The 18,044-nt window shown below is 35.7% G+C and overlaps 1 protein-coding gene across 1 annotated transcript; it reads left to right on the top strand.

Annotated features, from left to right (window-relative positions):
• The first annotated feature begins 5,618 nt into the window (after nucleotides 1-5,618).
• On the top strand, nucleotides 5,619-8,960 carry LOC131254997 (putative pentatricopeptide repeat-containing protein At3g13770, mitochondrial). Its single transcript, XM_058255698.1, has 6 exons — nucleotides 5,619-5,993; nucleotides 6,155-6,318; nucleotides 6,671-6,842; nucleotides 8,574-8,633; nucleotides 8,731-8,788; nucleotides 8,860-8,960. Exons 1-6 carry the CDS (start codon nucleotides 5,619-5,621, stop codon nucleotides 8,958-8,960), a joined length of 930 nt encoding a protein of 309 aa, XP_058111681.1.
• Nucleotides 8,961-18,044: the final 9,084 nt, after the last annotated feature.

The following is an 18,044-nucleotide window of genomic DNA, read 5'->3' on the forward strand; positions in this document are numbered from 1 at the left end:
CGCTTTTAGTGTACTATGAAGTGTCTGACCATTCCCAACCAAAGGGATTGTCGATCTCATCAGCTCCAAGTGTCTGACCATTCCCTTGAATGTATATAAAAGAAAAGTTAAACATAAAAAAAAAAGAAGGAAAAACAAACCTGATAGCCAGAATAACAAGCTTCACAGCATACCATATGTGCGATTAATCTATTTTGATGCACATATGATATGTCATTGAGGCTCATTCACATTAATCTGATGGTTGAATTGGTCATAAAATATCAGTTAATGATATAACTCAGTATGCATGGTATTCTTACCTCACCCTCCCACATATGAACAGATTCGATACCTGAAAGTTGCAAAATGCAAATATAGTCTATTAGTTCTAATTCCAGAGGTTATCTGCAAGTTGCATGCAAGTGATAATGGAGAGATCTATGAGCCCAGATGCAATATCCTGATACCTGCAGCCATCAATGGCAATTGTATACACATTAGTACTAAGATTTAGTGACTAAAATCATCCACTCAAAGAGTGATCATCCAAGATCATATCCAAGGCATAATCATAATAGGGAACCTGTCCTTGCAGTCCACATAAATTGAAGTCATCTCGTATATAATCCTCATCGACTTCACAAAGGAGCTCATTTCCTCTCAAGCCACAGAACCAAGAGTTCCCTTTAAAAATGGAGCTCAAAAAATCGACACGCTTTAAAATTCAAATTAAGAAATTTTTGCTAGTTCAAAAGTTCAATTCCACGCCATTACCTGTTGAAAAATGTAGCAGATTAATGAGAACTATATTTTTATTTTACTCTAGAAAAAAATCTCTACATGCTTTCAATATTAAATTAAGTGGTGTCTGCTACAGCCAAAGTCAAATTCTGCGCAAGTGCCAGTTGAAAATTGAGCAGATTAATGAAAATTTTATTATGATTTTTCACAAATAATTAAATGATCCAATATTCCACCCTAACAATTCTCCATTAATTTTATCTTGTAAAAAAGTTGCACGAATATATCACAAAAACTAAAATAATGGGGTAGATTCATAAAACAGGTGGGTGTAGATATCATAGAGGTGGGTGTAGATATCATAGCACCAGTTTCTACTTTTCGGTATGTAACACTAGAAAAGCTGTACCATTAAATCATGAAACTGGAAATAATATGGTGGAATTATAAAATGGGTGGATGTACATATCAACATCATGATAGAAGATATACATGGCGTTGATTGATTCTAGGAATGACATGAACTATATAAAATAATACTTTATAAGATTTCCCAACAGCACTAATTGTACTACTGCACAAAATTGGAAAGAAAAGGATGGATTTTTGAAAAAAGGGTGGGTGTAGATATCAACACCTATCGACATGATGATATGAGAAGTAGATGGTGTGGATTGATTATAAAATGACATAAATATAAAAATATAAAAATTAATAAGAAGATAGCACTTTTCCAATAGCACTAGTTTCTACTTTTGGTAAGTAAACATTAGAAGAGTTGTACTACTATATCACAACAACTGGAAAGATGGGTTGGATTTATAAAATATGCGGGTGCAGATTTCAATGTCCAATCAGATTGATTCTAGAATAACATGAACTGTTTAATATAAGAATTTAAAAAAGAAAGGAAAAAAAAAAAACAAATTCAGCAAGATGCAAATGCAAATTCATAGATAATATCAAATATTATATTATATAATTTTTTATTAAATTCAAAGATCAAACAAACAAAAGACAAAATATAAACTACTAAAAAAAAATCAGAGAGAAGGTTCTTACAGTTCTGGCAAAAAAGCCCCACCACCCAAATTTCAAAAATCCAAAAAACAAAAACTCTCAATCCCTCTCTATCTTTTCTCCTCTTCAAAACAGGCCAAAATTCTCATTGCCATTGTCTCCCACAATCACCGATCGCCTTCTCCGTGGCCTCTCAGCACGGCTCTTCAATGCCTCGAGCAATTCCGCCATTGCCTTCTCCCTGTCTATCCTGTTCTTGATCAAGATCTCACTGATATCGACCGGAGTCATCTCCGCCTTATCAATCACAGACTCCAATTCCATCATCACCCATCATCGCAATCTGCAATGCCATCGAAACCCAAGTAATTCTCCAGCAAGATTTTCAAAGCTGGAAAATGCTAGGGCTTTGAAAATGGGATGATTGAGAGAGAGGGAGAGAGAGAGAGAGATAGAGGGAGGGAGAGGGTTTTGGGCATAAAGAGGGAGAATCGGTTTTAGGCAGAGAGAGAGAGAGATTTGGGCGCGCGGCTCTCTTTTCAGTGCGCGCCCAATTATTTTGGGCATGGATTGAGTACCTAAGTGGGGCCCACCGTGATGTATATGGTCTATCCCTTCCGTCCATTCATTTTTATAAATACATTTAGTGAATGATCCCAAAATTCAAATATATTGAAGGCCCAAGTGGACCACACCATAGGAATCACGTGTGATTTAATCTCCATTATTTCTTACCATGTGGTCCACTTGAGCCTTCGATATACCTCGTTTTATGGAATGACAGCCTAAAATTATATTTCAAAATAGATGGACGGATTAGATATAACACATAAATTGTGGTGGGCCTCAAAAAGTCCTTACCAGAGTAAACTCCGTGGGGTCCACTGTTATTTATTTATTTTATCCACTCCATCCATCCGTGTTAACAGATAACATCCAAAGCTCAAGTGGACCACACCATAGGAAATAATGTGATTGAACCTCTACTATTTAAAATTTCTTAGAGGCCCTAGAAGTTTTTGGACAATTTGATCAGTCTAGATTTTAGGATTATATCTACTAATCATATATCCTAACATCATTAGTTTTCAGGATTTCCTCTCATTTTTATTATTTTCACCATATATATCTATCTCTGTGTGTGTATGTAATAAGACACTATATATTTTAGAAAATTCAGTGTTCAGCACAGCACCGTTGACACTCAATGGAGGTGCGCACGTGGGAGGATTAAAAGGGATTTGTTTTAGGGGCCGGTGATGGGGGGAAAGTGCTTAGATTTGTGGGGCCCACCATGATGTATGTTACTGATCCACTCCGTCCATTCATTTTAACGAATCATTTTAAGGGTTGATCCAAAAAGGAGTCATATCGAAGCCGTAAGCAGAGTGGAGACCACCGTTCATCCATTTTGAGATATCATTTTAAGTCATGAGCCGTCCATCCATTTTGAGATATCATTTTAAGTCATGAGCCAAAGAATGAGGGAGATAAAAATCTGTAGTGGAGACCACTTAAGTTGTTGTGTACTGTGTATATAAGCGCACCCTTAAGAAATAAATCATTGTAAAACTCATTCCAAAACTGAATTAGTTCCTTTTTTTGTTTTTGTTTGTTCTCGGCGAATTTTCAAATGATCGAGTGACCCAATTTGTGTGAGGCATTGCATTCCTGAGTTTTCTAGTTTAGAGGTCAAACCTTTGGATTTCCTTGCTTACCGTATGGTCATAATACAGTATGCTTACATAAATTCCGTTCGGTAAGACTACAATTCCATTCTTTACGACAGACATTCCGTTCAGTACGACAGAAAGCAATTTCTGTAAGCTCGTGCGATAAGAATGTTTCGGGTGTCTCTACCTTGGACCTATCAATATCATTTAGACTATAACACCTGCTATGAGAGGTTCTCGGTAACATGAATCCGAATACATACAGCAGGAGAACGACATTGAATAAAGCCTGGTGGCTGGTGTTCGGTGCTCTATGGGCCCACCATGATGTATGTATTTCATCCATTTGTACAGATCATTTTAGGGCTTGATTAAAAAAAGTGATAGGGATATAAATCTAAAGTGGACCACATCGTAAGAAAACAATATTGATTGGATATCCACCATTAAAATCCTCATAAGGCCCATCGTATTGTTTATTTGACATCCAATCTGTTGATTAGATCATATAGGCCCTGATAAAGGGAAAAAACAAAGATCAGATTGATCTAAATTTCACATTGATCCAAAACTTCTGTGGCCCTAAAAGGTTTTCAATGGTAGACGTTCAATCCCCCACTGCTTTTCGTAGTGTGGTCCACTTGATAGTTAGATCTGTCTTATTTTTCGTCTCAAGCCTTAATATGAGCTTGAGAAATGGATGGATGGTTTGGATATAAGACATATATTATAATTAGACCCTCAGAACTTGCTAACATCAATACAGCAACTAGATAGCTGGTGTGAGGTACACTGGCCAATCTGCTTCTGCCACGAGCCCAGTTGTTATGGAAGCGGATTCCTCCTACCCCACCTGATTCGTCTAAATAGGGCTATGTGGGGCCCATATTGATGTAAGATTTTTATCCACACCGTCCATCCATATTTACAAATAATGTTAGGGCCTGAACCCAAAAATTAGTTGGAACCAATGCTTAAGTTGACCACAAAGTGGGGATTAAACTCTCATCATTAAAAACTTGGTGAGACCTGCAGAAGTTTCTAATCAAGTTGATATTTGTGTTTTCACTTTATCCGGGTCTACATGACCTTATGAATAGGTTAGATGGTAAAAAATACATCATGGTGGCCCTTCCAAAGGTTTCAACCGTGTGCATCATTATCACTGATGCTTCCTTTGGTGTGGCTTACTAGAGCCGTGGACCTGCCTCAATTTTTGCATACTACTGTATATAGATGTAATAAAATAGATTAACAGTGTGAATAAAATCATTACATAACGGTGGGCCTCACAGAGCCCTGATGGACCGATCATGGTCCGAGCAGGGGTAGGACGTAGGCCACTTTTGTCCTCTGTAGCTAACAGAAATGGATTGGCTACTCCCCCCGCCACTAGCTTCGTGGCTAGTGGTCAGTGCTCTGAGGGCCCCACCATCATGTATGCATTTCATCCATTCTGTTCATCCATTTTTTCATATCATTTTATGAGTTGACCTCAAACATGAGATGGATATAAATCTCACGTGGACAATAACACATGAAAACAATAGTGATTGGATATCCACCATTCAAATCCTCATAAGGCCCATTAGTTTGTTTATTTGACATCCAATCTGTTGATTAGGTAATACATGCCCAGATGAATAGAAAAACCAAAGAACAGCTCGATCCAAAACTTTTATGGCCCCAAAATGTTTGTAATGGTCGACCCTCATTCAACACTGTTTCCTGTAACGTGGTCCACTTGATATTTGGATATACCTCATTTTATTACTCATATTGTAAAATGATTTATAAAAATATGTGGACGGAATGGATGAAGCAAATACATCATGGTGGGGCCCAAAAACCACCGACCACCAGCCATTGGGTGGTGTCAGGGAGAGTAGTCAATCCGTTTCCCTAGCTAACCGCGTCCCTCCATCTCTCCCCAAAATCTGGAAATCCCCAAAATCGCGCGCCCTTTCTACCCCCAAAATCCGAAAATCCCCAAAGTTGCACGTCCTCTCTACCCCCAAAATCCACACCTCTCTCTCTCTCTTTCTCATCGACTCTAATGGCTTCTTCGACTACCGGGCTTGCGGCCATCTCTTACAGCACTGCGCTAACCACAACTTCTTCTTCCAGGGAAAGTAGATCCATGCCCGGCTCATCCTCCTCTCGGTCATCCCCGAAAACTTCCTCGCCTCAAAGCTCGTTTCCATGTACTCCAAATCCGGCCAAATCCATCACGCCCGCAAGGTGTTCGATGAAATTCCCCACAAAAATATCTTCTCTTTCAACGCCATGCTCATTGCCTATTCTTCACATGACCAGCACTCCGAAGCCCTTAGGCTCTTCTCGTCCTTGGCATCATTCAAACCCGCCCTTAAACCTGACAGTTTCACCATCTCCTCCCTCTTGAAAGCCTTGTCGTTGGTGCCGCTTCCGCATCCGATATTGGGTAAGGAGATTCACGCTTCTGTGCTTCGGCATGGCTTTGATTCTGATCGATTTGTCACCAATGCAGTGGTTACATTTTACCAATGCAGTTGCATGGGCATTGTTAGTGGTGGTTTGGGGAAGGGGTTATATTGGGTTGTCTGGTGATTTTTGTGGAGAAGAGAATGATGAGAAGAATTCGCAGACATGTGGGCACAATTGCAGTAGCTAAAAGATCAGGAAGTTCCACACATCAGGTTTTCCATGCTAATATCTTGAATATTATACTATTGGTCATCTTCTTTTTCGTTGAACAGAGCCGCAGAGAGAGGGCAGAAAAGGATTTACTTGAACTACAAGTGGTCCAGCTGAATGTAAGGAAGTTGGAGGATGAACTGATGTCTTGGAAATTAATGCTGAAAGAGATCCCTGATGTTTCATGTTCTGATGATATACCCAGAAAATTTGCCAGTTTACAGAAGTATGTCCTTTCCCTTGTTACAATATTGTCAAATACATATCTTGCCATGTTTGGGTTAGCTTTAAAATGGATAAGAGTGCTGCCAGTTGCTGGCTGATGCAGTTGTGATCATGGCATATATACTTTAATGACTTTGCACCATATGTTTGAATGAATTGGGTCTGGGGTCGATAAAAAAACTTAATTTAGGTTGAAGGAGCAAAATTTGCTTTTAAATAACATTCCATACAAATAATTAGCTTGCTTGGTGGTGTCTGAGCTTGTGAGGTTTTTAGATATCGCTTGAACTTTGGGTGTGCACATGCTTTTAGACTTTCTCATATATCATTGGATTCTTTTGTATGTGATGCAGAGAGCTAATTGATAGCATGATAAAGTTAGGTGAGATCAGTGCTCATCTGAAGCAGTTGGAGGTCGCCCTGGAATCTGCAGACCTTGCTAAGCAACATGCTGAAACAGAGGCTGCACTGGCTAAAGAGAAAGCTGAAGAATCATTGTTAGTGGTTAAACGGCTTGAGTTAATGGTGAGGATCAGGTCGAGCGACTCTTGGTGACGTTGCTTTTCCCTTGCCATTTTGTATGCTGTATTTCATTTATTCTAGTAGTTCTCAGTTATTCTCTTATTCTTTGTTCGAACTGTTGTTTGTTGGTAATGGTTTCTAAAGTTGCTATCTTCCCAAAGTTTGATTTTGTTTTTCATTGGAAGTATTAGTGTTTTTGAGAAAGTTCTGCACTTTCAGAGTTTCAGAAATGTTCATATGATGTTGCTGCCTCTTGTTCTTTACAGTATCTTTTCTAATTTGTCCATGCTATCAGCGAGGATTTCTTCGGTGTTTTATCACTTTAAGATGATAGTCTATTAGGTGTTCAGATGCATGATACCCCTATGTCCAGTAAGGATTCCATGTTGCCATTCTTGTAGAAAAAAGTCTATAATTATATGATTATGTTCTATGTTATGAGTACATTTTTTTTTTGTCCTTTAAATTACAGAGCACCTTCTTTCTCTGTTGTCTCTGCTCATTTGTTTAGTAAGTTTTCCTTGTGGAATCACAGCTTTCTTTTTCTTTTTATTTTTTCTGAAGGAACCAGTTTTCCGTTGTTCTGAAGGTCCCTTTAGCTTTAATTTGACAACAAACCTAAATCTTCTCTCTCTAACCCTTGACACTCTGATTGAAAAATCCCCATTGCATTTTTGTTACTCCATGTATAGCTATTTTATCTCATTCCCGATGGGAAGCGTGCCATCTTGTAGTCCTGAAGCTCTCTCTATCAAGGGAGCTGTTGCCTGTTGGATTGTAAGTCACAAAGGACCAGCTGAAATCAGAAACATAAGCTCATCCAAACAGCATATGCTTGCCAGTGGCTTGAAAGTTTTTTGTATTTCAATATCAAGAGCTCAGGATTCGCCAAACAGCGCATATTTACACTTAGCTCAGCTTGTGTTTGGATTTTCTAATGAACTGAATAGTAATTATTTCAATTCATGAAAGAACAAATAACCACAGCCAGCCCCCACTTCATTCATATTGTTGGGCTAACCCCCCAACTGAACATTCTGTATTGCTATAAGCCTATAAGATGTATTTCCTCCTCATGGAAGTGGAATTGTACATAATACTGAATTAGTTGAGGTGCTTTGCTTCCATGTTTTGCCTTCTTTGACTGCTTTCTCAGACTGGTTAGTCTATCTAATTCAGATTTGTTTGGACTTTATCTTTTGAAAGAACATATAGAGTTGCATTGGGATTAGTAAGGCACTTTCTTTGATTTGGGATTTGTTCTCCATACTTCAGCATTGTAGGGATCTAAGCTTTTTGAAGCCTTGTCTAGCTGTTTGATTTGGTGTTACTTATCATCTACAAACACAAAGCTGTTTCACTCCACAAAATGTGTAAAACAAACAAACAATGCCTAAGACAAATCATTAATACATAATGACCGAGCCCATGTAAAAGAAAAACATCAGGATGAACTTAGGATCCAATTTTTCACCGACACCAAGAACTTCTTGTATATTGCGAGTCATGATTTGGTGGACTTTATAAAGTTCATCATTTAACTTTGCAAGGTTCCTCTGAGTACGAGTGTCCAAGTATAATTTCTTGGTTTTCTGTAGGAATGTTTCTTCCTTCTGTCATGCAAAATTTCAGTTACAGATGGAATAAAATGATAATTTATGTTGTTTTTCATCCATTTTTGTTACTTAAGTTTTACTTGTATTGTCCTATTAATTGGTCAATTTGCTGCTAAAGGTGTGGGCTATTGTGAATTTGAAGATTTTCTTGGTTTCAGAGTTCATTATTGCAATACAGGTACTGTCTTAAAACTCCTTTGCATTATATGTCACTGTTCATGAAAAATTGATTCATGGTCCTTCTAAATCTCTTGTAACTCCTTTGGAATAATTAGCTAATTGCTTTGGTGCAACCAAGACATGGAATTACTCAGGACATGCTTACTACTGCAGGTAAACATGGAAATGTAACTTGCCTCGATTCTTTTATAGTTTCGCATGTTTGATTTGATGGATCTTGTTAGCATCCGTGTTTCTGGATTTTGAAATCCCTCGTTGTCTTGATGCTTCTATTGTGATCAATCCTTTACCGCTCAAAGGCATGATTTTGGGGTATTTCGATTGATTTTTTTTGGGATGTGGTCACTGAAAATCTTAAATTTTTCGACCCATTTCACAACAATAGCTGGAGCAACTGCTCAGAGTGGATGTCATGCAAAAGTGGATCATCTTCTTCAAATTGAACATGATGTGCTTTATTTCTTTGACTTTGATTTAATAAAATGATGAAAGTTGCATAAGACTTTGAAAGGTTTGGGCATTGTGTTCAAGTAGAGATTTCTTGCATTGATAGTTCTTTGAAAATAAAATGTATTGATCTGTTTAGCAGTACAATACTTGATTTATTCTTCAATTTGGTATTGTGCCTTATGTTTAAATTGTCATAAAACTTCCATAAATATTGAGTCAAACCTTTGTTTGGGCATTATTTGGGATTTTGTATTTAACATTCTAGGTTAAATAAATCTCTATAGGCTCCAAGGATCTTTTGCCTACTAGGAATTACTTCTATACCTAATGGTTCACAGTGTATGTAACAAGATAGATGGCACAACCAAGACTTTCTTTTTTGGATTTGTTTGGTAGCTTGTGGGCCCATCTGATGAGTGAACGATACAGATTTTTCTGCATCCTTTTTCCTTTTATTAAAGTGAACACCCGCAGGGAAATGCTTGTCTTGTATTCTTTATAAGCTAGCATTATACCAAAGAAAGTTGTATAAACTTCTCGCAGAAGGTATGCCGATTCACTCTCACTTATCTCATGATTCTTGTTTTCTATAACCTACAACTTTGCATGTCTTACACCTTTGTATGATGGTTGTTCTTTCTTTCTTATTCTGAATCATTGCTGAAAAATGACTGATGGTTATTATACACATTAATTTGACGTGAAGCTTATCGGAAGAACTGAGGCTTTGGCGCAAAGCAAGACTGCCATAGAAAAATGTTCAATTTTTTAACATTTTTTCATGCATAATTCTTTATTTTCATTGATAATTTCATTGAATTGAAGTTGGGTTTCTTTGTTGTATGGATTCCAAAGAACTCAAGTGGCAATTTGAATCTTTCATGATTGGAACTACTAAACATTTTGAATTTCAAGAATCAGAGTTAAACCATTTATGGATTGTAACTTCAATATTTTATATAAACAAGTTACAGTTTTTTTTATAGCAATTTTGATTATCTGTTACTGTGAGTGATGAATTTCTAGCATACCGTGAAGCTTCTTGATATACAACAATGCAAAGATATTGCCATTTTTGTTGATTATATTTGTAGCAACCATAATCTATTTGTTTTTTTTCCTTGTACTGATTGATTTAATACGGATTTCCTTCATCCTGCAAATCAATCATCTGTCACTATGGTTTGGAAATTTCTTAGTAGCTTATAGGGTTTCTTGATGGAGCATAAGCCCTTTTTTAACTCTGCCAATGCAACTCCTTGCATTGCCGGTCCCAAGCCCGGGTAAAGGAGGAGGGAGAAGGGCTTTAGAATGAATCGTCAACTATGGAGGAGATCTTGAAAATGCAGTGAGTATCTCTGATTTTATAGTTTTGCTTGTACATTCCTATTTTGATTACTCAAGCATGACGGTTATGCGCATTCTTTCAGGTGGATGTTGCATGTGGGAGGGTTGGAGCTGCATATTTCAGATTCAAGCATCTGGTACATGTCTTGTCAAGAATGCACATGTGTAGTTCATCAAACAATACATTATGTGATATCGTGTGCATGATATCTATGTTGTAATTTTCCTCCTGTATTTTGCTTAAAATCCATGTTTATGCATGATTCTCATGCATTGACGTGGATTTGGGCTAAAAAAGATCGAAATGAAAAATTTGAGAAAACAGGGGAGATTTTCTTTTATAAAGTAAGTATTTGGACCAAGTGGTTACATATTTGCTCCATTAAATTTGCTCAAAATTAATGGAGTAGACCCGGATGAGCGGGGGTCCCTGGAAGGTGGGAACCGCTATTATGACCATGATGAAGTTGTCCATTTCCTATGGACAGCATTGGAGGGGCCTAGCCATTGGGACAGGCCGTGTTTATGTATTTGATCAAAATTAATGGAGCAGACCCGAATGTGCGTCGGAGCTATTCGGAAGAGCGGGGTTTCCTGGAAAGAGGGAACCGCTATTATGACCATGATGAAGCTGTCCATTTTTTATGGACAGCATTGGAAGGGCCTGTCATTTGCGTCGGATGGCCGTGTTTATATCTGTATTTGCAGGGACCATACCCTTAACCTAAACCAAAACCTATGACCTAAAACCTTAACGTATAACCTAAACCTCAACCTTAACTTAAACCTAAACCTTAACTTAAAACCTAAAACCTAAACCTAAACCCAAAACCTAAACCTAAACCTTAACCTATTCTCAATTCCCTAAACCTATATCTTATAACCTAAACTTGAACCTAAACCTAAACCTTAACCTATACCTATAACCTTAACCTAAACCAAAACCTATGACCTAAAACCTTAACCTATAACTTAAACCTAAACCTAAACCAAAACTTATAACCTAAACCCGAACCCATTCTCAAATCCCAAAACCTATAACCTAAACCAAAACCAAAACCTATAACCTAAGCCCGAACCCATTCTCAAATCCCAAAACCTATAACCTAAACCTAAACATATAACCTAAACCAAAACCTATAACCTAAACCCGAACCCTTTCTCAAATCTCAAAACTTATAACATAAACCTAAACCTATAACCTAAACATAAATCAAAACCTAAACCTAAACCTAAAACCTAAACCTATAACCTATAACCTAAATAAAAACTTAATACCTTTCCCTAAAACCTTAACCTAAACCTATAACCTATAACTTAAATCAAAACCAAAATCAAAACCTAAAACCTAAACCTATAACCTATAACCTAAATCAAAACATATAATCAAAACTAAAACCAAAACCTATAACCTAAACCAAAACCAAAACCTATAGCCTAAACCCGAACCCATTCTCAAATTCTAAAAACCTATAACCTAAACCAAAACCAAAACCTATAACCTAAACCAAAACCAAAACCTATAACCTAAACCCGAACCCATTCTCAAATCTCAAAACTCAAACTTAAACATAAAACCTAAACCTAAACCTAAACCTATAACCTAAACTCAAATCCCTAAACCTAAACCTAAACCTAATCCTATAACCTAAATTCAAATCCCTAAACCTTAACTTATAACCTAACCTAAACCTATACTTATAACCTAAAACTATTCTCAAATCCCAAAACCTATAACCTAAACCTAACCTTTCCCTAAACCTATAACCTAAACTCAATTCCCTAAACCTAAACCTAGACCTAAACCTAAACCTATAGGCTAAACTCAAATCCCTGAACCTTAACCTATAACCTAACCTAAACCTATACTTATAACCTAAAACTATTCCCAAATCCCAAAACCTATTACCTAAACCTAACATTTCCCTAAACCTATAACCTAAACTCAATTCCCTAAAGCAAAACCAACACCTAATCTTAATCTCAACTCCCTAACCTAAACTTAAACCTAAACTTGAAAACCCAAACTTAAACCCAATCCCAAACCTGAATCCAATTTCCTAAACCTAAACCATAACCCATCCTCAAATCCAAAAACATATAACCTAAACCTAAACCAAAAACAAAACTTATAACCTAAACCCGAACCCATTCTCAAATCCCAAAACCTATAACCAAAACCAAAACCAAAACCTATAACCTAAGCCCGAACCCATTCTCAAATCCCAAAACTTATAACCTAAACCTAAACCTAAACCTAAACTTATAACCTATAACACAAATCAAAACCTAAACCTAAACCTAAAACCTAAACCTATAACCTATAACCTAAATCAAAACCTATTACCTTTCCCTAAAACCTTAACCTAAACCTATAACCTATAACCTAAATCAAAACCACAACCAAAACCTATAACCTAAACCTATAACCTATAACCTAAATCAAAACATATAACCTATAACCAAAACCAAAACCTATAACCTAAACCAAAACCAAAACCTATAGCCTAAACGCGAACCCATTCTCAAATCTAAAAAACCTATAATCTAAACCAAAACCTATAACCTAAACCGAAACCAAAACCTATAACCTAAACTCGGACCCATTCTCAAATCCCAAAACCCAAACCTAAACCTAAACCTAAACATAAAACCTAAACCTAAACCTATAACCTAAACTCAAATCCCTAAACCTAAACCTAAACCTAATCCTATGACCTAAACTCAAATCCCTAAACCTTAACTTATAACTTAACCTAAACCTATACTTATAACCTAAAACTATTCTTAAATCCCAAAACTTATAACCAAAACCTAACCTTTCCATAAATCTATAGCCTAAACTCAATTCCCTAAACCTAAACCTAGACCTAATTCTAAACCTATAGCCTAAACTCAAATCCCTAAACCTTAACCTTTAACCTAACCTAAACCTATACTTATAACATAAAAATATTCCCAAATGCCAAAACCTATTACCTAAACCTATAACCTAAACTCAATTCCCTAAAGCAAAACCTACACCTAATCCTAATCTCAACTCCCTAACCTAAACTTAAACCTAAACTTGAAAACCCAAACTTAAACCCAATCCCGAACCTGAACCCGATTTCCTAAACCTAAACCATAACCCATCTTCAAATTCAAAAACATATAACCAAAACCAAAACCAAAACCAAAACTTATAACCTAAACCCGAACCCATTCTCAAATCCCAAAGCCTATAACCTAAACCAAAACCAAAACCTATAACCTAAACCCGAACCTATTCTCAAATCCCAAAACCTATAACCTAAACCTAAACCTTAACCTAAACCTATAAGCTATAACCTAAATCAAAACCTATAACCAAAACCAAAACCAAAACCTATAACCTAAGCCCGAACCCATTCTCAAATCCCAAAACCTATAACCTAAACCAAAACCAAAACCTATAACTTAAACTTGAACTCATTCTCAAATCCCAAAACCTTTAACCTAAACCTAAACTCGAACCCATTCTCAAATTCAAAAACCTATAACCTAAACCAAAACCTATAACCAAAACCAAAACCAAAACCTATAACCTAAACCCGAACTTATTCTCAAATCCCAAAACCTATAACCTAAACCTAAACCGTAACCTAATCCTATAACCTAAACTCAAATCCCTAAACCTTAACCTATAACCTAACCTAAACCTATACTTATAACCTAAAACTATTCCCAAATCTCAAAACCTATAACCTAAACCAAAACCTATAACCTAAACCAAAACCAAAACCTATAACCTAAACTTGAACTCATTCTCAAATCCCAAAACCTTTAACCTAAACCTAAACCTTAACATAAACCTATAACCTATAACCTAAATCAAAACCTATAACCTAAACCAAAACCAAAACCTATAACCTAAACTCGAACCCATTCTCAAATTCAAAAACCTATAACCTAAACCAAAACCTATAACCAAAACCAAAACCTATAACCTAAACCCGAACCCATTCTCAAATCTCAAAACCTATAACCTAAACCTAAACCGTAACCTAATCCTATAACCTAAACACAAATCCCTAAACCTTAACCTATAACCTAACCTAAACCTATACTTATAACCTAAAACTATTCCCAAATCTCAAAACCTATAACCTAAACAAAAACCAAAACCTATAACCTAAACTTGAACTCATTCTCAAATCCCAAAACCTTTAACCTAAACCTAAACCTTAACATAAACCTATAACCTATAACCTAAATCAAAACCTATAACATAAACCAAAACCAAAACCAAAACCTATAACCTAAACTCAAACCCATTCTCAAATTCAAAAACCTATAACCTAAATCAAAACCTATAACCAAAACCAAAACCAAAACCTATAACCTAAATCAAAACCTATAACCAAAACCAAAACCAAAACCTATAACCTAAATCAAAATCTATAACCAAAACCAAAACCAAAACCAAAACCTATAACCTAAACCCAAACCCATTCTCAAATCCCAAAACCTATAACCTAAACCTAAACCGTAACCTAATCCTATAACCTAAACTTAAATCCCTAAACCTTAACCTATAACCTAACCTAAACCTATACTTATAACCTAAAACTATTTCCACATCCCAAAACCTATAACCTAAACCTAACCTCTCCCTAAACCTATAACCTAAACTCAATTCCTTAAACCTAAACCTACACCTAATCCTAATCTCAACTCCCTAACCTAAACCTAAACCTAAACTTGAAAACCCAAACTTAAACCTAATCCCGAACTTGAACCTGATTTCCTAAACCTAAACCATAGCCCATTCTCAATTCCCTAAAGCTATAACCTATAACCTAAACCTAAACCTAAAACCTAAACCTATAACCTAAATCAAAACCTATTACCTTTCCCTAAACCTTAACCTAAACCTATATCCTATAACCTAAATCAAAACCAAAACCAAAACCTAAAACCTAAACCTATAACCTATAACCTAAATCAAAACATATAATCAAAACCAAAACCAAAACCAAAACCTATAGCCTAAACCCGAACCCATTCTCAAATCCAAAAAACCTATAACCTAAACCTAAACCTTAACCTTAACCTAAACCGTTAACCTATAACCTAAATCAAAACCTATAACCTAAACCAAAACCAAAACCTATAACCTATAACCTAAACCCGAACCCATTATCAAATCCCAAAACCTATAACCTAAACCGAAACCAAAACCTATAACCTAAACCCGAACCCATTCTCAAATCCCAAAACCCAAACCTAAACCTAAACATAAACCTATAACCTAAACTCAAATCCCTAAACCTAAACCTAAACTTAATCCTATAACCTAAACTCAAATCCCTAAATCTTAACTTATAACCTAACCTTAACCTAAACCTATACTTATAACCTAAAACTATTCTCAAATCCCAAAACCTATAACCTAAACCTAACCTTTCCCTAAACCTATAACCTAAACTCAATTCCCTAAACCTAAACCTAGACCTAAACCTAAACCTATATCCTAAACTCAAATCTCTAAACCTTAACCTATAACCTAACCTATACCTATACTTATAACCTAAAACTATTCCCAAATCCCAAAACCTATTACCTAAACCTAACCTTTCCCTAAACCATAACCCATTCTCAATTCCCTAAAGCTATAACCTATAACCTAAACCTAAACCTAACCTAAACTTATAACCTTTCCTTAAACCTTTAACTTAAACCTAAACTTAAAACCTAAATGTATTTTCAAATCCTTAAACCCAAACCTACACCTAATCCTAATCTCAACTCTCTAACATAAACCTAAACTTGAAAACCCAAACCTAAACCCGATCTCGAACCCGATTTTCTAAACCTAAACCTTAACATATAATCAAGTTTCCAAAAGCTATAACCTAAAACCTAAACCATAACCTAAACCTAAACCAAAACCTATAACCTAAACCTTAACCTATAACCTAAACTTAATTATAACTTATAGCCTAACCTAAACCTAAACCTATAACCTAAACCTAAACCTAAACCTAAACCTAAACCTATAATCATATGGTGAGACCATTTCTTTTGTGTCAATTTCATTCCTCTTTGAGTTTTTTTTTTTAATTCATTAAGAAAAAAAAAGTGGTTATACGTGATGCACTTCTTTCACTGTCTTTCTTTTCTCCAATGGGCATTCTAATTTATGAATGAGATGACTGTTTATAGGTGATGGAATATACGAAGCTGTTGAAATTTCAGGGTGAAGTCGAGCACATTTCTTTAATGAAGCCAAAGATTTGTATTTTCAGCATTATTGTAATTGTAACTGTAATTGATTGTAATTGTAATTAATTGAATGAATGATTGTAATTGTAATTGAATGAATGAAGGATTGTAATTGAATGAATGAATGAATGATTGTAATTGAATGAATGAATGATTGTACAGGTGGTAATTGAATGAACAGGTGGTAATTGAATGAACAAATGATTTAATTTTTTAATGTACAAAATAGCTACGGATATTGACCGTAGCCTCTAGTCAGACAGGTGTAGCCTTTTTAATTTTGGCATATTGCTACGGACTTTCAGCTACAAATAATATCCGTAGCTGTTTGAAGTTTTTGCTACAGATATAATTGCTATGGATTATATCTGTAGCTATTTAACATATAGCTGCGGATTAAATCCGTAGCCACTAATCAGACAGGTGTAGCCTTTTAAATTTTGGCCTATTGCTACAGACTTTCAGCTACAAATAATATCCGTAGCTGTTAAACTTATAACCTATAACCTAACCTTAATCTAAACTTAAAACCTAAACATAAACCTATAACTTAAACCTATAAGTGCAGGTTATAGGTTTAGGTTAAGGTTGTTTTTCTTTTCATTTGTCTGGATCACCTCTCATATGTTCTCTCTCTTTTCATTTATTTTTTTTTCAAAAGATTGTTTGTGTTTGGATGGATCTAGTTTGTGTTTGGATAAATGTAGTTTTTGTCTGGATGAATTTACGTAGTTTGGGTTTAGATGGATGTGAATGTGAATATGATGAAATATATTATATAACAGGTGTATATCAGGAAGAATATGATGAATTACATTCTAACAGGTGTATATCAGGAAATTTGAGATGGAATATTTTTTTTAAAAAAGAGACTTTTACCTACAAAATATTTCGTAGGTAAAAGTCTCATTAACCATTTTAGCGACGACAATTTTCGTTGCTAAAAGTAATTCATTCAGCTTTTGGCAACGAAAATTTTCATCGCTAAAAGTCTAATCCATTATTTTTAGCTACGAAACTTTTCGTAGCTAAAAGTAATCCATTCGAAATTTTTGAAAATTTGTTTACAGCCTGTAGCGACGATAATTTTCGTCGCTAAAAGTGTCATCTACGTTTTTAGCTACGAAAATTTTCGTTGTTAAAAGTAAATCATTCAGCTTTTGGCAATGAATATTTTCGTCGCTAAAAGTCTTATCCATTATTTTTAGCTACAAAACTATTCGTAGCTAAAAGTAATTTATTGAAAATTTTTGAAAAATTGTTTGCAGCCTGTAGCGACGACAAGTTTCGTTGCTAAAAGTCTGATCCATGATTTTTAGCTACGAAAATATTCGTTGCTAAAAGTAATTTATTCAGCTTTTGGCGA

This window comes from Magnolia sinica, chromosome 9, assembly GCF_029962835.1.
Source record: "Magnolia sinica isolate HGM2019 chromosome 9, MsV1, whole genome shotgun sequence".
Classification (NCBI taxonomy): domain Eukaryota; kingdom Viridiplantae; phylum Streptophyta; class Magnoliopsida; order Magnoliales; family Magnoliaceae; genus Magnolia; species Magnolia sinica.